General features: G+C 43.4%; 1 protein-coding gene across 1 annotated transcript; it reads right to left on the reverse strand.

The window, feature by feature from the left end:
• Positions 1-636: 636 nt before the first annotated feature.
• On the reverse strand, positions 637-27,032 carry SAMHD1 (SAM domain and HD domain 1). The gene is made up of 16 exons (XM_014961189.1): positions 26,777-27,032; positions 26,621-26,687; positions 21,320-21,392; positions 20,021-20,181; positions 17,473-17,588; positions 16,778-16,848; positions 15,641-15,796; positions 13,455-13,555; positions 13,237-13,345; positions 12,576-12,667; positions 11,015-11,130; positions 7,826-7,965; positions 4,938-5,027; positions 3,728-3,832; positions 3,248-3,385; positions 637-1,158 (listed from the first exon to the last, which is right to left on the reverse strand). Exons 1-16 carry the CDS (start codon positions 26,970-26,972, stop codon positions 1,036-1,038), a joined length of 1,854 nt encoding a protein of 617 aa, XP_014816675.1. The 5' UTR covers positions 26,973-27,032; the 3' UTR covers positions 637-1,035.
• Between the last annotated feature and the right edge of the window lie 51 nt (positions 27,033-27,083).

Here is a 27,083-nt window from a genome sequence, read left to right on the forward strand (position 1 = left end):
CAAGGGAGAGAAACATCACACAGGAACAGCATTCAGAGATTTAGGAGAAACAGGGAAGGGACACAAGAATGGAAGAGCCCCTGAGGAGACGCTCTCCCTCGTACAGTGTAACGCAGAACCAAGGTGCACTCGGTGCAAGGCAGAGCAGAGGCTGCAGCGTCCTCTGTGACTCACCAGCCATGCCAAGGACCAGCCACTGTCCCACCAACCTTAAACACTGGGGCAGCTCTGCTCTCCTGCAGCACTCAAACAATGGATGTTTTGAGTAGTTTTTGCGGTTCAGTGTAATAGTAAAAATATAACATTCAACGTATCAAAAATACACTATAAAACAATTAAAGGCTGCATGTGACTACAATGCATTGTTACTTCAATAAAAATTGTGGTCACACTTATAGCAAGAGGCCTGCATCTTCATCAGCTTTTTGAATACCAGAAAAGTAATCTTTGGCTATTAAAAAAAGATCCTCCTGTCCCCCACCTTTTATTTTTTTTAAAGGAAATTAATTTTGCTATTCTTGAAGATGTCATCGATGGCTATTTCAAAGTTCTATTTACCTCACTATATTTTCAGAAGCATACTTACTCCTCTCTTTCTCAGGTACTAAAAAAAAAAAAACCACGAACACACCAAGAACCTGAGCTGGAAGTTTTTCTGCTTACTCATGCAATACCACAATCATCTGAAGAAGGGCTCAGGACTAGAAGGAACAGTAACGTGTTTTCAGTACTTCTTGTAACAATGATGAATTGCAATTTTTAAAGTTACTCTTGCTACAGAGTGCAAATACATTCAAAAATAAACGAGAATTGAGTTTGCCCTGCTGTAATAGGTTGTTAATTATTTTTTTTTTTTAAAAGTCCCTTTGGAATATGCACTTTAAGTACCTACATTAAAACATACCGTATTGTAAAATGCATTTCTGTATTGTCTATACATTTTTACAGCCCACCCAACTGGCTTTCAAAGGAGGTGCTGCTCAGGTTTACTCATCTTCTGAAGAAGCAAAACAAATAGTGCAAAATTCAGGGTGTTTACTTATCAAAAGGAAGTCTTTGTTTGCAGCTGGGCTCAGAAGTTGCCATGTGTTCATCATCTCTTGTGTTATTCCAGCTTTCCTTCATTGGAGTTAGATGAGGGGCAACCACATCACTATCCTATTATTAAAAGTCAGAAAACATTAGCAACAGTACATTTACTTTTGATTTCTATCCTAAAGCAGAGGAAAAGCAGCTCAGTATCAGGCTTAAGAGAAAAAATAAATGCAAGGTCTCCACTGAAGACATCCCAGAGATGGAAACTGCTGCAGTCAGTGCTGCATCTGGTGGGGAGAAAAAAAGTCACTGACATATCTAAAAAGCCTTCACCCATGGGGAGTCCACCTCTTCCTAAATTATTACCAACAAACCTAGGAAGATCAGCAGGCCTGTGTTTTGGGCATTGGTATACAAAACGGAAACATTATTTTAAGTGCTTCCTCTGAATTGGCCACAGTATCTCGTTTAAAACTGTTGCAATCCCCCAGATATAGGTGCTTGGATGCACCTGTCACTGTCCTAAGGTAAATAATGTCACAGTAACAGGTACAGACTGGGGCAGTGGTGATCATCCTTGCCAGATATATGTTAACATGGTGCTCAGGCACTGCATACACAGACAAGACACTTAGAAATAAGCTGACAAGATGCACGTTATTTGTTCTGCAACATGCCATGGCCTGTGAGGTTGATATGCCAGAACTGGAAGGATCTGTTTGTAGGATACAACAAAGCTCTACAAGCTACAAGCAGAGAAAGCTTGCTGCTTGATCCATTTATAAAAAGCCCTTCTGAAATTTACTGCTCTCAAAAGACAGATGCCAGAAACACGACACAAGAACGAGCCTTAAAAGAAGTTGTGTGTGCTCCAGCACCTAAGACAACACATCTACTACGTGGATTTCAGTTAGGATGATGCAGTTCTTTCCCCAAATGAGACTTGTGGGTGGTCTAAGATGCAAAGTCAGGGATTAAAATACTTGATGAAAAAGAAAAAAAAAAAAAAAAATGGTCCACAGAACAAACTGTTCACACTGCACTTCTTAAGCAATTTGGAGATTGTAATGTAAGCATTTCTTTTACTTTGCGTCTTGATCCCAGATAGTAGAAGATAACTGAAAAAGTGAGTGGAACTGAAAAAAGCTATTTCTTTTCCTGGTATGACCATCAGACAAACAGAAGTGAAAGCCAAACATTAGGGGAGAAACGTAACAGCCGATTTCCCAGCACATCTATCAAACCTACTGACACTGCCAGTCTAGAAGCCCCATAGCTTGTGCACTCAGCAGAGTGGCTCCATTAGTACTTTCCACTGACAAAAAGTTACTTGATACAACCATAACTGCTTCCCTACAATGACAGATACACTGGAAGTATCAAAACAGTAATTCATTTAGATGAAAGCGCCCACCTTCCTGCAAGGGGGATGTGATGGGGATGCTGTATCACACATCACCAGCTTAAAGCTACAATAGTTACAGGCTTCTCCACTTCCAGGAGAACGCAGGAGGAATCCAAAGCAAGACATATGGACCCAGGTTCTGCTTTGGAGTCTCCCTTTTATTTGCCAGCTCAGCTCTGATGCTGTTCCCAACACAAAAGGGCAGATGAGCTATAACATTCCTTCCTTCCTCACAGCTGGAAACTTGTATGTTCTGACAGTTGACAGGAAAAAGAAGAGAACAGATAAGGACTTCCAAGCACTCAGACTATGGACTAGCTGCCAAGAGAGTAGAGGTTTGCAATCTTGTTCCCGCAGATATTTCCCACTCTAACCCAGAGGAAACAGACCAACAGTAAACCTCCTGGGGCACGAGTAAGTTTAACAGCTGGTGAACAAGGAAGGAAAGCAATAGAAGAACTGACCCTACCTCTTCCCCTAGATCTTTTAATCCCTCAGTGCTGTTTCAGGCCTTTGTATGAGGAAACCTGCATCCATGAACTAGTGAGTGGCTGTGGGGATACTCTCTTTGCTATAAAAACATAACTTTTCCTAATTACCTAAGTTAAATCAATGCAAATCCACCACTATTTCAGTGAAACGAAAGCACACCCAGATGCAAGCCACACTAAAACCAGAAGCAAGGTTAGTGAGGAGTGGCCCAGCGAGAAAGACAAGGCCTAAATGCCAAGTTTTGTAATTAAAGAACAAGCTCATGGGCAAAGGTGAAGAGGTCTAAGAGCAAGAAAAATAACATGAATTTGTTACCTGTGGTTTGGTGAAATCCTTCTCTATACACCACTGAATAAAATACTGTTTTGCAGCTGAAACAATATATGGATCCTGACTTCTGCAATAAACCCGGATAACCTGCTCTGCAAACCTCATGGGTAAAAGCTTTGAAACCTTTGGAATAAAAAAGAAATAAGCTTTAGTATTTCTTGGAATTTAAAGTCCACTGAACTTCAATTTTTTAATCTGAATACAAACTGAAGGCAGTAAAAACCATCCCATTACAACCCATGAGCTTTATCCAAATCAACTGTATTTTTTTCTAAGACTCCCTGGGTATTCAAGTTAAATAGTGCTCATATGCTAAGGCTGTCAGGAATTCAGACTGCTGTAGTACAACACACACTGAAGACCTGCAAGGACATGGAATCTGCAACCTCTTCACAACTACTGCAAGAACCATCACGAAGGACTGGAATCACTTCCACAAGCCAGTTGAGGAAAATAAAAGACTACCTGTTCTTTGCTGATCTTGACTGCCTTGGAAGGATCAGCCTTGCAATAGAAGAGAACATTATCAATGGGATTCTGTTCTTTCATTCCATAATCCATATTAATAACCTTGCATGCAAAACAAAGAAAATGGCATTTGTTAATGTTTGGTTTTAGTTTTCTCTCAGTAAGTCCAAAAGGATACAGACTATACTACTGTAAATGAAATTAATAAATGATTACTTAATAAAACAATCTGTTATTTGCATTTTACAGCTTTTCTTCCACCACCTTTCACCTGAAGCTGCCAGGTGAATATTCACATTTATAGCAACTAGTTCCCAGTCACGCTCTGAGACACTCCAGTTTCAAACAGCAGAAGCATGCTGGTCCCTTGGCCAGCCTGTGCCTCCCCAAAACACATAACCAGCAGAGGCAGCAGGAGAATGTATGATTTTAAACAGTAAGTTTGGACATTATTTACATCTGCTTGGTACACCAATAGTTTTCTGGTCAGCAGGGAGGAGACCACTTCCCCATGACCTCAATTTGTGAGACAAGAAAGCACAGTCCATTACTTTAATGTTAGGTAACTGCTACAATTTACCCAGCCTGAAGTGACTCTTCAACGCAAGGGAGCTTTAGAGGTGACTTGTGATGCACTGTATGGAAAGCCATTAGTTACCTCTTCCCAGAATTAACCAAGAACAGGGATTAAGTTATTGGATACTTGCAGACTGCTCAAGCTCTCTCCTCCATCTCAGGCTCTCTTCTTCCCACCAGTGCTGGCTGGAGGTTGAGCTGTGGCAGCAAGGTGCTTCATGCAGAAGACAAAATCCAGGAGTGACTGCCCTGCATCAGGCATGCAATACCAGAAGCCTGGAAGTCACCGTGGCTGTTATCTTCCCACTGGGGCCTGCAACTTACTTGCCTTCATAACCCACAGCAGTAGTCCCTAAACTGCTGACTTTAACACCTGTATGCTAAACCCCAAAGGTTTTCCTACTGCTGCTTTTCAAAGTGAGGACAGTCTGGGAGAGCACATTTGTCACTCGGAGCAGAAGGGCCCAAATGAAGCTTCCTGAAGCTTCTTCCCCCAGACCCTCCCAGCCACAGCAAACCTCCCACGGGGAGAAGCTTGTTGCTCTCAAGAGCTTCACACTGAGCAGCCAGGAGAGCAGGCACCCTCTGTGATTGAGAAGTTTTTACTCTGAACCCATTCAGAGATATTTACATCAATTATGAAATCTTCAGCTTTAAGATCCACATCTGGAGGATCCTTTTCTGGCTTGGAATTAGCAATGCTTTCTGCCAGGCTATTATTCTGAAAAAAAAAAAAAACACCACAAAACAAAAAAATCAAACTAGTAACTCAGGTTACGTTTATGCACTATCAGTCTAGACCAAGGCAACTAAATGCATGACAGAACATGTCACTAAACTAAAGCTTTTGTTTCTTCACAGCTTGACAGACTCTTCTTGCAGCAATCTGGTTGTTTGAATCCTTGTATACCATAGCTGTAAGTTTTCTACCAATTTTTAGAAACAAAGCAAGCTTATATAATTGAGAAGAGCCAAATACTGCCAGCCTGTGGGTGAAGAGTCTTACCCCTGATGACAGGAAGAAAGAGGGAGGGGAGGAAGAGAGAAGTATCTACCCAGGATGTTGAAGTCACCACAAAAGCAGAAAATAAATACCTTCAAGCAACTGTTTTACTAATACAAATGTTTTGCAATTAAGTTCCCTAAAGCTGAATATTAAATGTTTTTACTGAAGTTTTGGGGTTTTTTTAAATGAAGGGTTGCAAGATCTCACCATCTAATACAGCTTTTATATCTACACATTGAAACATATTAAAAAAACACCCAAGAGACAGACAAGATCAGCAATATCATTGATCACTATTAAAAAAACTCAGAAGCAGCAAGTTCCTTAGCAAACTTTGGAGGGGATGGTGACCTAGTTCAAAAGCTGAAACCCACCAGGGGGTTTCGTTTGGTTTTGGACCTGAAAGAACACACCCCGCAGATAGCTAGGCTAAAGCCCAGCAGAGGAGCAGTGTGGTAAGGAGCAGTTGTTCGTGGAACCATGTAAGTTCTCATTAAAAGGCTGTGGCTGAGCAGGACAAAGGTGGCCTGTTCACCTTTGTCTAGGACTGCTGTGTTCTAGGGAAGATGCAAGATTTGACAAAGCAAGATTTCCTCGGAGCAACTGAATCTCCTAAGAGAAAAACTTCAAGTGCAGCACAGAGCAGCCAGGAGACAAGTCTAGAAGGCAATGAATTTAACCAGCAGTTTCTTTTGCTGCTACTTTGTGCATTGCAAAGACTGGGAGATTGCTAGAAAGAGCAGGGAATCACACACATCGCTAAGCTGAGGCAGAGACATGGTTTGTTGTGACTCAAGAAGCTGAGGAAAGGTTTAGACTGAGAGCAAACCTAGAGGAAAGAACTGCCAGGAGGCAACTGGCAGGAGACAGCCTATTTATAAGCTACTCTATTCTGTATCAGAATGTATGTATGCCTTCTCTTTTTGTTGTTGTTGTTTGCTTGCTTTTTTTAAGTCACCTCTTCCAGTTTGCATTAACTGGAAACTTAGCTTTGAATTTCAGAACTCTGTTGTTATTTGGGATGTTCTCCTGGCTCTGACCAGCTTGAGGATCACAAAACTAGACAGGGCTTTGAGCAACTTGCTCTAGTTGAAAATGTCTCTGCTCACTGCAGGGGGGGTGGAGTAGATGGTCTTTAAAGGTCCCTTCCCACACAAACTATTCTGCAATTCTAACCATAATGGCATCATGGTCTCTTAAGAGCAGAACACACACAGCTATGTCTTTCTTGTCTAGCCACTAGCTCATCTCCAGCACTTCAGAGAAAGATGAGCCTCCAACACTTCTGCAACAGGAACCTCCTGCACCACAGAGGAGCATCAGGAACTGCAAAGCATCAGCTGGGTATAACCACAGCACCAACAGTGACCCCTTCTCCCTTCAGAACACACTGGATATTCCAAGACTCAACACCTCCGCATGGATTTTCAAAGTGAGAGTTTTTCTTCCAAGCTTCTGAAAGAAGATGTTTAAAAGAGGAACTCATGCAATTCACTCTACTGCCATCTTCTTATCTGTCAGGCTGTGTATCCTGAACTGCTCCTCCAATGGGCAGAAATCAATGTACAGCTATTTCATGTTGTACTGACCTTTGTCTGAAGGTGTTTTGCTTCCTCCTACTTTTTTAATACAGAATCTCTTAATGCTACTTTTTCTTAGACAAAGAACACAAGCAAATCTTCCGTTCAAACAAAGATGAATAGAGTAGTAAGACAACTAGTACCCCTTCTCTAACCTGTTTCTTGAAGAGAGCTGACTTTTTTTTTATTAAAGCTTTGCAGATACTTCTGGAAATTTGGCATGGAAAGTTTTAAGCAAAAATCACTGAAGTTTAGAGATAATTAACTGATGATTTGATAACATGGTATAGCACATTACAAGAAAATCTGAGCCACCAGAAGTAATGTCAGCTCTAATATAACATTATTAAGACAGCTGCAATTGAACTGATGTCTGAGTGCTTTGAAAAGCAAACACTAGAGAAAAAAAATACATGCATGCTTATGCTCAGTATTTAACTGAATTAAGAAATTCAGAAGTTATTATTCACTTGTTCTCAAAATAAAACACACAAATTATAATTCAAAGCAAAAGTGTTCCTTGTTATTTTGAAATTTTAATAAATACAATTATGATAACCATTTTAACCAGATGGACTGTAACAGCTTTTTATGCAATTTTGTATTTTTCAGAAAACTATTTTTTCTGGAAATATCTCTGTAATAACCAACTTCTGAATTTCTACTTCTTGCCATTCTTCTGGCTGTTTGTAGATAAAACTCTTTCCAGTTTCCTATAATGTTTCACAACTCAGCAACAAAAAGACAGGAGAACTTTTGACACTATATTTGGAACAGCAGTTAAGCAAAAAAAAAAAACCACCACAAAAAACCCAAAGAAACCCAAAACAAACAAACAGAACCCACACAGAGATAGAGAAAAAAAGATGTTCAGCAACTTGGACAACATTTTTAGAGGGAGAGAATTCAGAATCTTCCACCAATGGCCATTACCTTTACAACTTCCCTCGCTGTTTCAGGTTGAGTTTCTCCTAAAAACTTGTATAATTCACGCCGTTCTATTTTACGCAAAATTTCTCGTGCCTCCTTCAGGTCTGGACAACTTGAGTGCAGGATTTCCAAGTAGATATTATCTGCCAAAGTTGTATTAATTTTTATTAATTATGTCAAAATCCAGCAAAAATCACAGCAAAACACATGTACAGGGACAAAGGTTAAAGCAACAAGAAAAACTGCTGGTTCAGGAAAGACACACTCAGGGAATGACTGAATATACTAAGCCTGGTAACTGAGAAGTCACATCATCATCTTCATTATCATCAGATTCATAACAGTTGTTGACAGAAAAACTAGCTCAATTCTCACTCTTGCAACAAGTTTTATTATTCCAGTGGAAGTTGCTTCCTCTTGTTCAGCAGAGTATCTTAAACCCCAGCACCGATCGGTTTAGAGACAAGAGTACTCCATCCTGTACTGTATTCTAAGTACTTCCGTTAAACCTTCAGAATTTCTCAGACTTCGGATGCCAGCAAAGTCCCCCCTCCTGTCTCCACGTGACAGGGTGTTTCCCACCATCAATAGGAGCAGCAAGACATAGGTTTCTTTTGGTGTGGCTTTGGAGCAGAAAGTTTCTTTCTGGCTGTCCTAAAGAAACTGCTGCTGCCAGGATGCTGCTCGCCTGTCACAACCAAGGTAGCTGCACTCTCTCTATTTGCATTCCCCAGGTCCCCTGGGACCGCACCTGGCATAAGAAGCTGCCAACACACTCCAGAAGCAAACTATGAGCCATGCACCAAAACACCTTGAACTGAGGGGTTGTTTTTTTCCATGGACAAATGAGATCAAAGTCAGGAACCTCTTCACAAGGAACAACAGACTAGGTCTCTTCAGATTGAGAGAAGAGATAATGTAGGGGAAAAAGAAACCCATGAACACATCCATTGTGCAAAGGAGTGGTGACAAGGAATAATTTGTCATCTCATCCTTTACTAGGATTTGCTGTCAAATCAGGAGCCAACAACTTGAAAACTAACCCTTCATGGAAGAAAGTTAGGGAACTTTCTGCTGCAGAACCTCACAGAGGTTTATAATTTGTAAAGATCCAAGAGGCAACCGGACAGTTTCACAGAAGCATCACTCGTCATGGACTACTGAAAACAAGCCTATTGTCCTCTCAGAAGCCCCCATGGATGCAACCACCAGATGCAGGGAAGACAGTGCCTTGGTTTAAGAGGAAGAGAACATACTCGTCCTTTGTGGTCCACTGTTACATCTGATGTTGGCATATTCCTCGCATCACTCACCTTCTTGAACAGCACAGCACCAGCGAGTAGCTCCTTTCTGTGGCAGACAGCAAGAGGCAGGGAGCATTCCTGGTACCCTTGCCCTGAGCTGTGCTCCCCACCAGGTACTGCAGGTCAGCAGGTGGTCACAACAGGACCCTGGTGCTAACTTGCCAGCACAGCTGATCTTACAGACCAGCCAGCCACCAGGGAACAGATCCTACCCACAAAGAACATAATCTCAGTTCTTTTTGCCTTTCTGCCCAGCCTTCCACAGCCCAGCCCCACAATTCATGTTCTCCAATCACTACTGCCACTCAGAGCCAGCCACTCCTCCCTGGGGCAGAGACAGCATCAGAGGGGCCAGGCAGCTCCTTACCTCAGTGCTCCATGCAGCCTCCCTTCAACCTCTTGAAGCAGCAGGTCAGGCTGAATGTTGCTGTGGCAGATGAAGGATTGCCAGCAGGCAGCCTTTTGCACCACATCGGTTAAGGCACACAGCAACAGTGCTCTCAGCCTGTTACCTTATCCATACACCAAAGATTTCTTGAGTCTCTCTGTTGGCCAGTCAAGGCTGGAAACTCGGGAAAGTTGTCTTGCCACTCAGGAGAGGTGACTTGGGAATCCTCATGAGCTGTAGTTCACAGGTACCGCAAGAGCTGCCAGTACTCAGGAGCGCTCTTCAGCAGGGTCTGCAGTGTCCTCTACCCTGCAGTCACCCAACCACAAGCCCCTCAGTGCAGCAGGGCCTGCCCTGCCCCACAACACCAACCAGAGGAATGCTGGTGTGCCACACAGCAAAGACCAGGAGGAGCAGACAAAACCAAGATGTGATGGTGGTGTGAAGACATGGAACTACACAACACCAGAACTCAAGCCAGTTTCCATGAATTCAGTAATTTCTCTGTGTTTCCTCTTCACAGCACTGAGCCATACCTTGAGAATTAGATGCCAGCACTCAGACTATACTTCCTTGAAAACACCACAAGTCTCAGCTCTTGTTTGCTTCACTCTGTAATCACACTGGTGTTCCCCTACATGTCTTCAAGCAGGAATGGTTGTCATCGGGTGAGTACACAGAGTAGTATTCTCACAAGCTCTTATCAGAGCAACTAGAAGCTTGCAGCAGTAAACTAAGTTTTCATATATTCTGTTTTCTTCTGTTATATTTGCAAGCAGGGTAATCTCAGGCAAATCAAATCACACCGCATCAGAGCTCTTTGAAACCTGCCTTGGGGTTAGTTTGACACTACAGCACACATACAGTACTTCTCTACCTGATGTAGTTACACCATGGACCTGACTTACATCCATACAGGCATTGTGACAGCATTGCTTGCAATAATCTGAATTTGAATGTGTGAAGAACATAAGAAGTTGGTGTTTCTCTATCCTCTCCCCTCTCCTCTCTCATAAAATTTAAACTAGGTGGTCTTGCTCTCCCAGCAAGATATGAGAGCACAGAGATTGGATGGTCCAGGTCTGCCCCACCATCTGTGCACAGAAGCAGTACTGCTTGGGCAGTGGACCAAGGACCCAGCTGTAAAACCAGCATTTTAACAGGTACTCATGTTCTTTTGCTTTAAGGAAAAAAAAAAAAAAAAAAAAAAAAAAAAAAAAAAAAAAACCAACGAGTTTCTCTATCCTCTCCCCTCTCCTCTCTCATAAAATTTAAACTAGGTGGTCTTGCTCTCCCAGCAAGATATGAGAGCACAGAGATTGGATGGTCCAGGTCTGCCCCACCATCTGTGCACAGAAGCAGTACTGCTTGGGCAGTGGACCAAGGACCCAGCTGTAAAACCAGCATTTTAACAGGTACTCATGTTCTTTTTCTTTAAGAAAAAAAAAAAAAAAAAAAGAAAAAAGAAAAAAGAAAACCCACAGATCTGAGAGCTCATACCAGTCAGCTTAGTGTAGGCTTCCATGTCCTCTATTGCTGTAGAAATCTGGTACAGTTTTCCTCCAGAGCCTTCTATTTTTAAAAATTTGTCTGCTTTTTGTAATGCTTCTGTAATCCTAGTTTGAGACAAAATTCAGACTTAAAGAAAGCATCATTTTGAAACAAATGTTGCCAAAGAGCCAAAAAAGAAATGCATTAGTATGTTATAAATAGAGGACAACAGATGGAACTGCATCTGAAGCACAAAGTAGTCCCTGATTGCACTGCAATATGCCGTCTCCACACTGTCATTGCACAGTTCAACAATTTTTGCATTTACTGAAATTAGGTTCAAATCAGACCTTAATCTTCTTTCAATGAATGAGCAAGTACACTTCATTCTGTTTCAGACTAAGCTCTGTTTCAGACTAAGCTCTGTTTCAGAGCTTAACATTGCTTAGATTGCAGAGCCCTGCAAGACAGTGACATGGTCACTCAGCTGCAATGAGACTGCCTCACAGATGACCATATCCTTGTACAGAGTCATTGGTCCAGGAGTTAAATGAGACAACACAAAGCATTCTGAAGGTAAAGCATCATGAACATGTGTTAATTTCAGGTGTGAAAACCTGATGATCAAGTTCTTCCCAAGTTCCCTGTAGCTCTTGCTGTCATTTCCAGCTTGTACGCTCATTTGCATAGGCTGTTATAATTATGGTAAGCCAAAATCTAAATTTCTTGGCCATTTTATTCCTCACATGTAGGTACTGTGGTACTGTCAAAGGTACTAGGTATACACAAAGGACAAGGTACTGTCAAACCCTAGCATTTTTAGTCTTGAGTTTTAGAGGATCACTAAACCAGGAGCTGAAGCATATGAAAACAGTCACGAATCACTCTTGTACTGTGTAATCCTCTGTGTTCTTTTTTTCCAAACCCAGCATAATGGTTACTCAGAAGCCAAGATCCTAACAAAAAACTATTTGGGGATAGTAGTTTTTTTGCTTTTAAAGAAAAGTAAAATGAGTAATGCTATAGGGAAATTTCTGTAGACACCAACAAGAGAGACACAAATGCAGGCAGCCAGCTCAGCTGGTCTTGAACAATTCCAGCTGTGGCATTCCAAAAACACAAACCCAGGCCTCAGTAGAGCTTTAGTATGTTTGCTCATTACTCTGTTAGTCACTTTGCTCTACTAACCAGACAGTTTGAGCTTAGTGGTCTCTAAGTTGTAGATGAAGATTTGACTTCAGCTCTCGGCAGTTAAAACAGCATAAGCACACCCTGGTTCTACACTTCTTCAGGGTTCTAGTAAGTTTCTGCTAAGGGAATGTCATGTGGAAGGATGTTGTTGTCCTCCTCTTGGTTTTGGTTTGTGTTGCTTGGGGTTTTTTTTTTTTGTAATCACAGCCTCTGTGATACTCTAAGCACTAAGCCTTGCCTCAAGAATCAGGTTATATAGCCCAGTGGCTTTTATTGTGTATCACACCTTTCACACATTATCTGAATATTTCAAATGGATAATCAGCTTCAAGAATTTAAAAATAAATGGTATGCAAGAAAAGGAAAGTATAATACTTGCATTATTTCAATGATGTTGCCAATCTTATGCTGGTATGCTCGCCGGTGCAGGCAATTCCGTGTGTGGAACATATCATACAAATTTCCAACTTCCTGAATCAAAAAAAATCCAATCATTTTTTACTTTTGACATTGTCTCAATTGGAAAACTAAAACAATCAAGGAATCAAATGAGTTGTCTCCTTCCATTTGCAGCATAGAGCAGAATGGTTATCTTTCACAATTTACACATTTTGAACCAGCCTTGGGCTGCTGTGGGAGAGCAGAGGCCTGACAGCGACCCCGGGCAGCCTGGGTGGAGAAGAGGACCTCTTGCAGCCCCCTGCCAAAGCCACACGCATCTATTGCTAAGAAGAGCTAGCACAGGCTTACGCACGATGGGTGGCTTTGCACTCTGCCCTGGCAGGGCCTGCTACAAGTCCCTTCAAATAGAGACTTGCTCTCTTGCTCCCTTCCTAAACCAGTTGCTTCTGAGAACTCTCAGAACTACTTCTTCCTCTCTTGGGCTAAAAAAAGCATCCTGCAGGCAATGGCAGCATCCCCTGCAGTGCAGAGCGCAGCCCGAGGCAGGCTTTGCCATGCCCCACGTGTTCTCCATGTGCTGCTGCTCCTCACACACATTTTGCTGCTGAGCATCCCCTCGGTTCACCCACACAGCTTACCTTGTCACGCGTACAGATATGCTTCTGGTTTTTTACTTCACAGACCCGAGTGAATTTAAGTAATCGCTTATAATCAAAATTATTCTGGATTCCTAGGTGATGGCAATCCCTAGAAATATTCCACATAGAGCGTTTAACAATGAGATCATACTTGTACAAACAGTAGCATTGTTACAGTAGGAATTCATAATAAAAATTAAAACTGTTAAGATTTTTACCTTGCAAAATAATCCCATTTGTCAACATCAATGCCATTTTTTTTGTTAGCTACTATCTCATACAGGAAACTTTTCTCCTTTTCTCGACCACGGTAAGGCCACTAACAACAGGGAAGCCAAGAAGGGGAAGAAGAAAAAAAAATAATTCAGAAACAGTAAGAAATTAAAGTGTGCAAACATTGCCAATACAATTTTTTAAAAACAGAGGCAATACACTTTGACTTTGCCTGTGATAAACATCCAACACTGAGGTAGCAAAGAACACAAAGACAATAAAAGGGCTTTCAGAAGCTGTTGGGCATTAGAAATCCAGAACCAGGGCTCAAGGAGATGACTTCCTGGAATGTCAGGAAGAATAAAAGCCACATACACAACTATTTCATTTCCCATTCTACTAAACTGAAATGCCAAAAAAACAAAAGCATAGTAACAAAGAGGGGAAAAGGTTCGAATCATTTAATCCTCAGGGAATCAGTTAAACCCACAAACATGTCACTTTCTTGCAGCCTTCTGCAATCAACTACAGAACTGTATAGAATAGAGTTTTAAAACAATTTGTTACATATTTTAAACAAAAATTGTTTAAACAGCCTGCTACTTAAAACTCCTAACCCACAAGGGTTAATTCAGCCATGAGGAAGCAGGAAATCAATGCCAAAATATTAAGACACAAGTTACACATAAACGTTAATTTCTTGAAAATTTAATGATTCTTCAGCTAAACAAAAAGTGCCAGATAAATGGCTTTCACATTACCTGCATTACACAAATATTAAAATTTATATGAATAAGAATGGAAATGTGCAAGCACTGGGAAGAGAGCACATCACAGATAAAAACATCCTGTGCTGATCACAAAGAGCTCTGCTACTGGGACAATGTTGAGAGCACCATTTATGGCCAATGCATTAACAGCCCCTTGTTCACGTCAGGACCAGGCAGCACCATGGCACAGATGCCTCGGAGCCCATACTCTGCTGAGACACCACAGCAGCACCTTCCACTGGTAGTCGCTGGTGCAGCCTAACACCAGGAAGGTGACAAGAAGGTTGCCACGTATCATCCGTGACACTCCTTTTCCTGTTATCCTGCTGGGAAACAGGCACAGAATCCACACAAGGAAGAACAGATGTTGGGTACAAACCCAGCACAAGATCAACAGAAGTGGCAGCCAGCAAGATTTGTATGCAAATGAGTGAAAGTGGGTAAAAATCAGCTTGCAGATGGGTAAATTAATATCCCCTTCCTACAAGATCTCAGACTGTACTTCATTATGCTAAGTGCCCTACATTTGTCACCAGAGTGCTGGAGTGCACATGGTAGAACCACACGCTACTATAGCAGAAAATAATGGGAAGTGCTAATACTTGTGGATTGTTTGTTTGGGGCAACATGCAAATTCTGATTAGAACCAGATTGTCATGACAGATCTGCTACTGATGAGTTCTTAATTCTGCTAGCAACTGAATGGGTGTCCCTGAAGAGATGACAAGAACTGTAAAGTGAGGAGAGAGGACTTAATTCTTTCAGACTTGCAAGGAGTAATAATCACGATCTCGTCTTCCTTGCCTCTTGAGGCAACACATTTCTTCAAGTCTTATCCCTGCCTCTGTGTTTAGTACCGCAATAAATCCAAACATTTTGTTTCTGATGTGTTTCTGTCACTTGGGCCCCACTCTGCATTGCTCACTACCTCATCTCTGCCAGTTCTCAGTTTTGCTATCCATCGTCAGCTCGTTACCCTGAACTATCACTATGTCTTCTTCACAGGGCCATCTGGGAACAGCACCACCGATTACCACCGCCTTCTGGCATACAGTAAATAGGCTGTTATCCTAGCCCACTCATTTAGGGTTTCCATTAGAAATTCAGGCTACCAAACTAGGTACAGTGAGTTTGTTATTTTTATTTAGTGAACCTTTCTGAAGCTTTCCTCTAATCTGAAGACTCTCAGGTAAGAACCTCTCAGGAAGATGTAAGCACATAATTTAATGAAGCGACCACCTCCTGCCAGCGCTGTAAGAAATAAACACTACACTTCTCTAGCATCTCTTGTGTCAGGATTCTTGTAATTTCATGGAGGTAAAAATAAATAATAAAACATAGCAGAAGCAAAAATTATCTACTCTTTCAGTAAAAGTAAAGACATTTATTGGGATAACCACAGGAGCAGTACACTGACTCACCGATTTCCCACAAGCGGTTTCCTCTATAGGCCCTCCTATTTGTTCCTTGATGAAGTTCATATCTTCTTCCAGGACAAGACCATACGACTTCATGACTCCTTCTAGTTTATTGGAAGTGATCAGGTGCTCAAACATTTTAACAGAAGCAGTTTCATGCTGCGGAAAAAAACACCTAACCATTACATTACACAGTTTAAACATCTTTCCTGCAGTAACACAGCTTTCTCTTAACCTGGCAACAGCACTGCCTCTCTCCTGGGCACGGTGGTCTCAAAGTGCAGCAGTTGGGTGATTTTCTATCTAACCAAACAGGAAATCTACAGAGTCCAGGAACACACTCTTCAGCAGAGAGCTGTTAATTTAAAATTTTAACAAACAGTAAGACAGTTACAATACTAAATGACAAAATAACCAGTTCTGCAAAGCAGAGTAACAGGTTTACTCAGCTGATTTCGCTTAGCAACTGTAAGCGGAGAGAGGCCTGAAAGGACTGCATTACAATTCATTCAGCAAACAACCTTTGAAATGCTGTTCAAAGTTTCTGAAAGTTTGAATTCTAAATGCCATATTAAGTATTCTGGCCTTAAACCAGAAAGGAAGCCCCAAGTTGGTATTTTACATCTGTAAAATATACTCTGAAGAAAGGCCAATGCTGGCTTAAAATGATCAGCGCAGTCTCAACAAATTCTGCCTCTTCAGAGGCATACTACAGGCACTGACAAGACGAGACAGTTCATTTCTCCTCACCTGGCGTGACATCTGCAGGAAGATGACACGCATACACAAACGGATCTCATGAAAGTACACAGGAGTTCAAGACCTTTGGCACTTTCAGGGAAGAGATGCTGGTGACAAACATTTGCCCTCACTTCTCCCCACACCTCTTTCTGCTTTAGCAAAGTAAGGCTGTATCTGCTCACGGTCACCCTGAGCGCACTGACACTCCCCAGACAAACAGTTAAAGAGAACAAAAAAAAAGATTAGAAGACAACATTCTGGTTATGCCCTCAAAATGCTGCAATAAGAAAAGGCTAGATGATCACTATGTTCTCACAAGCAATGGCAATCTTTAAAGATCAAATATCCTCCCTTTAAAAATTTCAGTTTTCTATTTTTACTTAAATAGCGAAAGCCTACCTTCCATTTCAAATCTGGACGAGTGAGTGGAATAAATCTTCCGTCAAACATGTGTGAAAATGGCCCATGACCTTAAAAATAAAGATTACTCAGGTTTAATCTGAGACATGCTTGTCAGTAGAAGTATTTTGAGCAAGCTAAGGATCTGGTTTGATCTCTCATATTTGACTTTATCTTGACATCACCTACAAGGAAGATTCAGCTATAGTAAGTATACTATCAGTGGCACTTTCAGTACTACTGCACTTAATGCCAGTTCCATCACCTACACTGCAGGCAAGTACTGCAGTAACACTGAGTACAGTAATTACCTCATGCCAGCTCTGAAGAAAATAACTAGTTATAACATAATCATAACAATTCTTGAAACAGCCACCAATTTTCACTCTGAAACGTTTTAAGATGCCTGAGGACATCACAGAAGGAACAGACACTTCAGCCACTGAGGGCAGAATTCTAAACACCATATGGAAACAAGACAAAAAAAAAAAAACAGCTAAAAGCAGCTACAAGTTCACCTAGTGGACTTGCCTCCACAGATGTACTCTGAACCAAAAAGGAACAGAATAAAACCTGTCTCAGAATGTGGCCACACAATGAGCAATCCAAAGCTGCTCTCACATTCTGATCTTGCAGTCAGCTTTTCATCCAGGTTAGCTTTCAGAGAACAAGAAGCCATCTGAAGTATTACCTACCCAAATCATGACAAAGCCCAGCAATTTCTACACAGAGGATATCTCGCTGAGTTATATCCAGTTCAGGTTGTCTCTCCTTCAGTGCACGAACCAGGCATCCTGCTAGATACCCTACCCTGTTGCAGGGAGGAAAAAAAAAAAGGAAAAAAAAAAAAAAAAAAAAAAAAAAAAATATAGTAGTGTTTTAGGCTGAAAAGAAAAAGAGCAGCTCAGCTATTCTATGTTGCTCCATTAAGTCACAGCCATTGTCTGAGAGGCAGCACACAACAAATACTCAAGCCCCAAGTTGCAAGAGAATCACAGAAACAAACTATTTCCCGCAGTAGAGTTTTAGTCATCAGTAACACATTTGAAAGCAAAAAATACAGCAACCTGCAGTATTTCATAAAGCACAGCACAGTATTTCATAAAGCACAGCCATGGAGAACCTGTGTAAGGGAACAGCAGTGCATCACTGAGAGCATGCATCTTGAAGTACCAGAGTTACACATCATCCTTTGACTACAGTCAGTGTGACTGCAAACGTCCACAACAGTCACCAAAGCATTCTGTTCTTCAAGTTGCTTGTTTAATAATAGCTTATGACAATTATTTCTCTTCCTTTCATTCATTTTAGATTTGACATTTAATTTCACTGAATGGGACCCTCTATTCTCAAGATACGAAAACAGCAGGAACGTAGGGCACAATCCTATAAACTGTTTAGAAGCTCTATACTGACTTCTTTGTCTATTTGCCCCAATAGTCACCACAACCCCAGGCAACGCTACAGACTTGGGGAAGAGTGGCTGCAAAGCTGCCCAGCAGAAAAGGACTTGGGAGTGTTGGTGAACAGCCGGCTTAACATGAGCCAGTAGTGTGCCCAGGTGGCCAAGAAGGCCAACAGCATCCTGGCCTGTATCAGGGATAGCATGGCCAGCAGGAGGAGGGAAGTCATGGTGCCTCTGTACTGGGCACTGGTGAGGCCTCACCTCAAGTGCTGTGTTCAGTTCTGGGCCCCTCACTACAGGAAGGACATTGGAAGTGCTGGAGCGTGTCCAGAGGAGAGCCACCAAGCTGGTGAGGGGTCTGGAGAACACGTCATACGAGGAGAGGCTGAGGGAACTGGGCATGTTTAGTTTGGAGAAGAGGAGGCTGCGGGGAGACCTCATTGCCATCTACAACTCCCTGAAAGGAGGGTGTAGAGAGGTGGGGGTTGGCCTCTTCTCCCAAGGGAATAATGACAGGAGCAGAGGAAATGGTCTGAAGTTGTGGCAGAGGAGATTAGGATGAATTACTTTACTGAATGAGTGGTCAGGCACTGGAACAGCCTGCCCAGGGAGGTGGTGGAGTCACCATCCCTGTAGGTATTTAAGAAACATGTAGATGTGGCATTTCATGGCATGCTCTAGTGCCCCAGATTGTAAGGGGTTTTGTGTGTGTGTATGGTTGGACTCGGTGATCTCAGAGGTCCTTTCCAACCATGATGATTCTGTGTGCCCCCATTGCAGAATATCTTAAAGCAAGACAAGGTTCTATATGACAAGGTAGCAGCTATTATTAGACCAGATTTTACTTTTTGGTGTTTTTTTTACTAGACCAATAAGTACACAAAGCTCACTACTTCTATTTTAAGACTATAGAAATCTTAAAAAAAGATGTGCGAGTTGAGAACAACTGTCCTAAGTTTAACTATATAAATTAATTGAACTGTTTGAAAGAAAAGGCTGTTGATATCATTGGAGTTTTCAGATCCCTGTTGTGAAAGCTTCATTTATATCCCTCACATCTTTGTCTTTTCAGATTTACCAGGTGCAATCAATTCCCACTTACCTCACTGATTTGACCCTTTTGCAATAGCCATTTGTATTTTGTTAGTGTCACAGAGCAAGGGCAGAAGCCAGACTTACTCCACAATAATTCAGCACTAACAAAAGCAACTTTAGGCTGGCCAGATCATCTGAATAAAAACCATTGACTAGTTTAATTCCTCTGCAACTTGGAACAGACCTTTAAAACAAGCATAAATTTGTCATTATGGGAATCCTCATGTCCATGTTAGTTACTGTTTAACTTATGAGACAGCTAACAGCCCCACAACCTGCCATCAACTGCATAAAGCACACAACTACAAATGTAAACATTATAGATAAAATGGGTTTTAGCTGTACTAGACAATATAAGAGGACTACAACTGTCTGGCAGGTCATTTATAGTAGCCCAGGTACCCTTCCTACGTTTATGCTTTAAAACTCAAATTTTGACCAGGGAGAACATAAAGCACTCACAGTTTTTAGTTAACATTATTGTTAGAAGAAGGTGAGGAAATCTAACATTGATCCATCTTGCAGGTTTCTTTATCTGTCCTTACTAAATGAAGTTCAAGGGAACAGACCATAATCACACAGGATATCCAGAAACATTTGTGGGACCCAAAAAATGCCACGATAGCAGTTTTCACCAGAGCTGAAAGACAGTGATGGCTCCTGGCTGGCACTCCTTGTCAGTGGAACCAAACTCAAGGAAATGCAAATGCAAGAGATGCGAATGCAAGACATCATCACCTTACCCTATAGAGTGCTCAAAACGGTTGTGAGAGGCTCCAGGAAAAACAAAGTAAGTGCCACCAAGCTGCTTAATGTATCGGAGGCGCTGAAACTGAGGAGTGTCGATGATACGAACAAGAAGGGGATGTATTTCAATGTGCCCATGAATTGGATCGTTAAAAACCTATAAAAGCCAAACAATAGTGTAACTAACATTTAAATTTTAAATTTGAAAAGAAACAGACACCAAGGTAAAGGATATTGTGAATCCTTTCTAGAATTGTGGGGTATTTGGTGGGAGAAGGCAACTGTTTTGCTTCTGCCCTTAAAACAGCCATATCCTGCCTATCCTATACAAAGATTTATCTTGGAGAACTACTTACGCATGACATCAAAAAAGACAAAGCTGCATATTTCAGAGGGCAAGGGAACTGAAGTCAAAATCTCTAAAAATGTAATCTGCACCTGTGTAATTCCAAAACTTAACACGTGAGAAAACCACTGTCTTTATTAAACTGCTATTCCAGCTAAAGCAGGATACTGCTATACATGTCTGAGATATGCAACACGAAGTGTTTGGTTTGATATTGTTCATGTTTTTAAAAATCACGTAAATTTTGCAGAGTGGAAATAACTATTCGTACCTTTTTCATCAAACAATATTGCATATTTCAGTTATCTCAGGTTTTGCATTAATACTCCCCATCATCCCTAAGCACACACTTTAAGAGACATCTGAGTAACTACAGTGATTTACTGGAGAAGATAAACACACATTTAATCCTTCCCTCAAAACAGCAGATAAAACCATTTCATCACACACATATCTTGCTAAAATACCGAAGCAATTATGGTTTTCCTCTTTACTCTCAGTCCCTGAGCTGACACAGCTCTAGCAGATGGGCAGAGAACTAAGGACCAGGTGCGGCCCAGGACTGAGTTAAAACTACAGAGACCACTGTGAGAAACTGCTGGACACAGCAAACAGCGGAGTGAGGAGTCTGTTAACACAGGCCTGGGGCTAAACCAACAGGAGGCTCTAGACAATGAAAGCCATGAAAGGGTAGCTTCTCAACACATTTCAAACAGCTCATCTGCTCATTCAAACTCTCACAACCACCAGGTGCCCACATCAAGCTCTTAGATGAAGATTTTAACGATTTTTCTGGTTAATGTGGTTTTTCAAAGACCACCTGCTATCAAGAAGAGCTCTGCAAAGGCAAGGCACCACCACAGCACCAGCTGGCACCACCAAGCAAGGATGGGAGGCAGAAAGAGAGGGAGAGGCCCTGGAAGCAGTGTCCTCCCCACACCGGCGCTACCTTCATCACGTCCACATGCTGTTGTCTCAGTTTGTTCAGGCAGGCCAACACTTGCAGTCTCTCAGCTGGGCGGCTAGAAAGGAAAAAAACACATTGAGAGCAGTTTGCAATGCATTTCCCTTTACAATTTGCAGTACATATGGAATTACTCGTAGAAGTTCATATTATTCTGACATCCATTGACTCTTTTACAGAGATACATATTTATGCAGCTTTTTGGGAAAAACAGTGAAAGCATTTAGTCTTCAAAAGTAGAGAAAGAAGATAACAAATAGGTACAGAAGTTCTCTGTAAACCAGTGTAAGTGATTCTCCCATGTTTACAGAACCAAGAAATAGAAACACCAGGATATAAATACACAGGCAGGACAAGTCTGGAAGGAGAGATAACACTATTGCAGCCACTTTCATTAACCCTGCAAGTCTTGTCCTTGAGCAGAATGGTTTCAGCCTCCCTATGACAGCAAACACCTTATCACAGGGATGTACAATTTGTTACCTTTTATGCCCTTCAGCAGTTAACCATCCTGAGATCAGTTTTACATCAGTCTTTCAATTTAAACTTTAAGAAAAAATTAATACCATAAAATGTCAATTATTACAAAAAAATATTCCCAGATGGACTACATACTTTCATCTGAAACATTTAATAATACACAATCCATAAAATATTAAACACATATGGTGTCTGAGCTGCTGATGAGCACTTTTTGTCTTAACCACTTAGTATCCCTGCCCCTAACAGGAAGCTCCCAGGCTGCAGCCTCTGCCTCCTGATCAGACTGTCACAAGTCTCCTGCTGCCGCCACTTGCAAAATAAAAAGCACCAAAGGTGATGCTTTGCAGACCAGTGTGTTACTCCACATCCCAAGCAGCTCAGTCTGTAGGAACAATCAAAAATCCCCAGATCCTGAAAGATCCCACTATTTACAGGACAAGAGAAAGCAGCTAACACTGAGGACAAGAGAATGGGCATGTGCCCATCCTTCTTGCTTTCTGCTAAGAAGAGAACATGAACTTTGGCATGGTGGAAGAGCTGAGAAACTCTTCTGGGGCCAGCAAACCAGAAGCTTGTATGCACCTATCCTTACACTCCCAGAAAAAGCAACTGCCCTTTGAGGTCTGTCCTGAAGATGGGACCAAGAATGTTCAACTGCTGCTTATAAGAAACATGTAACCTTTCTGACCACAGGTATGGCCAGCTCAGGTAGGACTAGCACCTGGGCTGGTAACCGAACATCTCTACCACCATCCTCAAAAACGGTTCAGGGACAGTAAATTCAGAAGTGATCTGCTTCCAGCCATCTACATTGATTTTACTTCTGTGGAAAAGTTCTCTCTCAAGACACCTAACATGCAGAACCACATCTGGACTAGGGCATCTTTGCTCTAGCAGACTTGAAATATTAAAACCTAAACTTGATGTACAGAGATGATCCCCTTGTTCTTAATTATGGCTAAGGTCTTCAGTGGATATCACTTCAAAGCACGCTAATAATGGATATCAAAGATCACAAGCATGTTTTTGAATGAACTGCAATGCTGCAAGAGGCACAGTAGCACCACTTGAGTCACGCAGCAGACCTCAGATAACAATTGCCCAAAAAGATACTCTGAATCACGCGAAGTACACGAGGTAAGACTTGACGTCTTTGAGAAGGTGAGGCAGTGTAAAGCAGCACCCAGTGTTAAGCAAGGGATAGCACTGCTGAGCGCTGAGGTACAGCACCACTTCAAGCCTGTTGGTTTGATGCACTTCATTATACTTTCAAATGCCACAAAAATCCAGATTTGGAAGAAAATCAGCAAGAAACTAGTCAGGTATGTAAGGAGGAAGACGTGTAGGCACCTGCCATCTTGAGAAATTACCAACGACTGCAACTACAGGAGCAGCAGAGAAAGGACAGCTCAGTACAGTTTATTAAACAACTACCTATGCAAACGTCGTCCACAAAGAGCACAGCCAGGTGTGTGCCTTTGCTCCAGAAACCTCCAGCAGGGCTGAACTAAATGGTGCTAACACAGCCCTCTGTGCTGTATCACACCCTGGGCCGGATTGGTGCTGATAATGGGTGAGAGAGCAGCAAAAGTAATTGGCCCGACCAGGGAGGCTGGGAAGTCCCCACCTGACATGCCACCTCAGTGGCCTGCGTGTCTTGTCATCTTGCCCCACCTCCAGGAACACTAACCCCTGTTTTTGGTTTGGCCTCCAGATAACAAAGCACACTGTCAATAGAGTACTGGCATGACTGATCACTAGAGAGAGCTATGTTTTCACAAAGAAAACACCAGCAGGGGATTTTTCACCTGGTGTCTACATGGTAAGACTGCCTTAACCAAGAGTTTACATACAAATCACATGTAGTACTGTGGTTTTCCAGGGCTCTGCAGGCTTAATTCCTCCAACAGCCAAAGCAGCAATACTGCTGGATGCCTTTAAAAGTGTAAGAACTGACACTTCCCCATCCACTCCCCTCTATCCCTCCCCTGCCTTGCCCACACCCTCCCTCATGCCACTGATGTTGAGGATGAGAAAACTCCTTTCCTGCACCCTTTAGGAACTTGATTACTCCAGAGAGGTCAGCCAGACAGCCCTACTCATCACCTGTATTTAACACAGAGCATGCCACATACCACACACAACATCCACTCCCAAGGAACGTGAGAATGTGTGGGAAATCCATAGCAATGCCTTCAGGCCCCCACTGGCTGAAGCTCTCCCCACTGAACGTCCAGGAATGGCAGGGAACTAAATATATGCATTCATTAGCAGCTTGTCACAGAGAAATGATGAAAATTACTGTAGGACACAGCATGCAGTGGAAAGACACATGCAAAAGGATCATTCCTTAGTGCAAAGCTGAGATGGTTTGAAAAAACAGAAGGCTCTAACAATTTCTCATTCAACTCACAGCATCTTCAGCTTAACAAAAACAAGATGTCAGATCTCACCAAAGGAAACACCTTCTAAAAGAAAACCCACAAGCACATCACTCCATACCCCCAGTGTCATCCACTCTCCACACCAACTGAGAGCTCTACACAGCTGTTTGACTCCATCGGCAGTACCCAGGCTTAGAGGGACTTCCTGGGTCCCCCATCCTGCCTACACTCAGCACTGGCAGAGCCTGACCAGCCTGCAGATGTTTGGTGTATCTGAGCGCCTGCATGGACACTCGATGCTCAAGGTACTCGAGCTGGCGAGGTATTAAAAGCAACCAGCCTCCTGGGAGCCTCTAAACAGAAAACTACACATCTGCTTGTTATTTCAATTAGACAATTACCTAATACTTCAGAAACAAATAAAGCCTTTAGCTGCCTTCCTCATGATATTTCTATCTGAACACTTTAAACAGCTGTAGTCAAAACCCTTCTTCAAAATAAACCCAAAAGATACATTAACGACTCCTGCCAACATCTTACCTCATCTAAAGCGCAACCCTTCTGCCTTGTCACCCTGCATCACAAGAGCTTTTCTTTCTCCTGCTGATGGCCACACCCAGAGGCCTGCTCTTTCAACTCACCTTTCACAATCTGTGAGCAAATCTGGGATGTCTCAATATAACAGACATCAGAATCATAGAATGGTTCAGTTTGGAAGGGACCTTAAAGACCACCCAGTCCCACCACACCAGGTTGCTCCAAGCCCCCTCCAACCTGGCCCTGAACCCCTCCAGGGACAGGGCAGCCACAGCTTCTCTGGGCAACCTGGGCCTGGGTCTCACCGCCCTCACAGCAATGAATTTCTTCCTGAGATCTCATCTAAGTTTCCCCTCTTCCAGTTTAAAACCATTACCCCTCATCCTATGGCCTTTCATCCTCGGCACAGCGTGAGCTCTGACAAGCTTTCAGCTAAGGAGCCAACCCACCAAAGTACTCAAAGCCACACCAAAGTACTCAGAACTCCCTACAGAAAGACAAGCAGAGCTCTGCACTTGTGTGTGCCTGCCAGATAACCACACTCCAAACTACCTTAGGTCCATTAACCACAACATTAGCAAACAGCTTATGCAGAACAGTTGGTTTTGAGAGAAAATTGGAGGAAATAGCATAAACAAGGTTAGCAAGGAGTAAGGAAAAGACACTCCTGAAGACTGAAAGGAAGTGGTGAGCATGCAGGCTTATGTGCCACAAGAGGTGAGCAGAGCTGACCCCAGTGGGGCAGAAAAGGGACAGTGCGGCCCCTTCAGAAACGTAGGGTGACAGGAGACATTTATACTCTCTTCTGTTTCAGCAGCACAAGAAAATATACTCACCGCGAGAAAAATGACAAGGTTTTGGGGGCCTGTCATTTCCCTCACTGCTGTGAACAACCCTTTACGTGCTTTAAGGCAGCATTCAGTTTTCCTGTACTCGTCTCAGGTGACTGCTACCAGGCTGGGAGGGAGACTGTGCCAGGCTGCCTGCTCTCCACAGCCAACTGCTGGGGCAGCTCACGGTGCCCACTGAACACTGCCACTCGCCAACAGGCGTGTATTGTGTCACCAAAACCTCTTTTTCCCTAACAGTCCACCCTATTGTAGCAGATGCAACAAAGAGCAAAGTCCCAGCAACTCTTGCAAGATTAAAATTTCAACACCCAGCATTTGTCTCAAGGAGATGGGTAAAACCCAGTTTTCACAAAGCAGTGCCTACTCACTATTTTAGAAATTGCTGGTACTGTCATTACTAGAGTCAGAGCAGCATTAACTTTAGGCTGAAAGTTCTCATCAAAACCCCTGGAGTTTACATTGATATTAACACTTAAAAGGTTATTGTGCTACCAGTGGTATTTTCACTAAGGCTTTTTAAAATGGATTTGTCTTCCTTCTCATGGTTACTGGACCACTAGCTTCTATGCTCTGAATGATACCGGCTGTGCTGGGATCAGCAGGGGAACTGGTAAACTGTTCTGGAGGATCCGAGATCAGCCACCCAGAGCCGGTTCTATCATGTGCACCCACTCTGACGGTCCTTACACCCGAGCTCTTGGGCATACGGGGTGGGAAGGCGACGAAGCCATCCTGTTGGGTGTGGAAACGCCTTTCTTCCCCTGTCGGCCATTGCGGACGGGGTCTTGCCAGGCACGGACCCGCCTGCAGCAGCCCCCACGACCTGCAGGGACCCCACCGCGGGGGAGCCCCTCGCCAAACACTCCCCTCCTGGTTTAAAGGAGAAACCGTTCCCACCGTGGGGCGGTCCCCTCAGGGCCGGTCAGACCGGCGGACCTGGCCGCTCACCCACAGACGGCGCGGCCGCCTGAGGGGACCGAGAGCCGGGGCCACCTTCCATCGCCCCTCCACCCCGCGGGGGAGGCTCTCACCAGACGCCGGTGATCTCGAAGGCGCAAGCCTGCAGGTCCAGCAGCATGCTCCCGGTGACGCCGCTCTCTGCGGGGGCAAGCACAGCATCAGCAGCGGGGCCCGACCGCCCCCCCAGGGGCTGCCCGGCCCCAGGCGCGGCCCCACCCCGCCGTTACCTCGGAAGCGGCGCAGCAGGTCGGGATCGCCCCCGCCGCAGCTCGAGAGGTACTGGCAGAGCCGCTCCGTGTCCCACAGCCGCGGGTCGCAGCGGTCGCTCTCCGCCGCCGGGCCCCGCCACCCCTCAGGGTAACCCTCGCGCCGCGTCCGCTTGGCGGGAGCTGCGCCCCAGTCCGCCGCCGCCGGGCTCCCCATCCCGCCGCCGCGCAGGCGCCGCTCGGAGCCGCTCACGTCCCGCGCCACTGGCCTCAGCGCGGCACCGCTCGGCGGGGACACTGGCGCCGCCGTGACGTCAGCACCCGGAGG

The sequence above is a fragment of the Calidris pugnax genome, unplaced genomic scaffold (genome assembly GCF_001431845.1).
Source record: "Calidris pugnax isolate Ruff unplaced genomic scaffold, ASM143184v1 scaffold518, whole genome shotgun sequence".
Lineage (NCBI taxonomy): Eukaryota > Metazoa > Chordata > Aves > Charadriiformes > Scolopacidae > Calidris > Calidris pugnax.

Excerpts from the sequence above, each read along its gene's own strand:
- SAMHD1 (XM_014961189.1), bottom strand. The coding sequence starts at position 26,972 with ATGGGGAGCCCGGCGGCGGCGGACTGGGGCGCAGCTCCCGCCAAGCGG. Across the intron at positions 26,688-26,776 it reads CCTGCTGCGCCGCTTCCGAG|AGAGCGGCGTCACCGGGAGC; the intron begins GTAACGGCGGGG and ends TTGCCCCCGCAG. Across the intron at positions 16,849-17,472 it reads TGGGCTTTGTCATGATTTGG|GTCATGGGCCATTTTCACAC; the intron begins GTAGGTAATACT and ends TTTATTTTTAAG.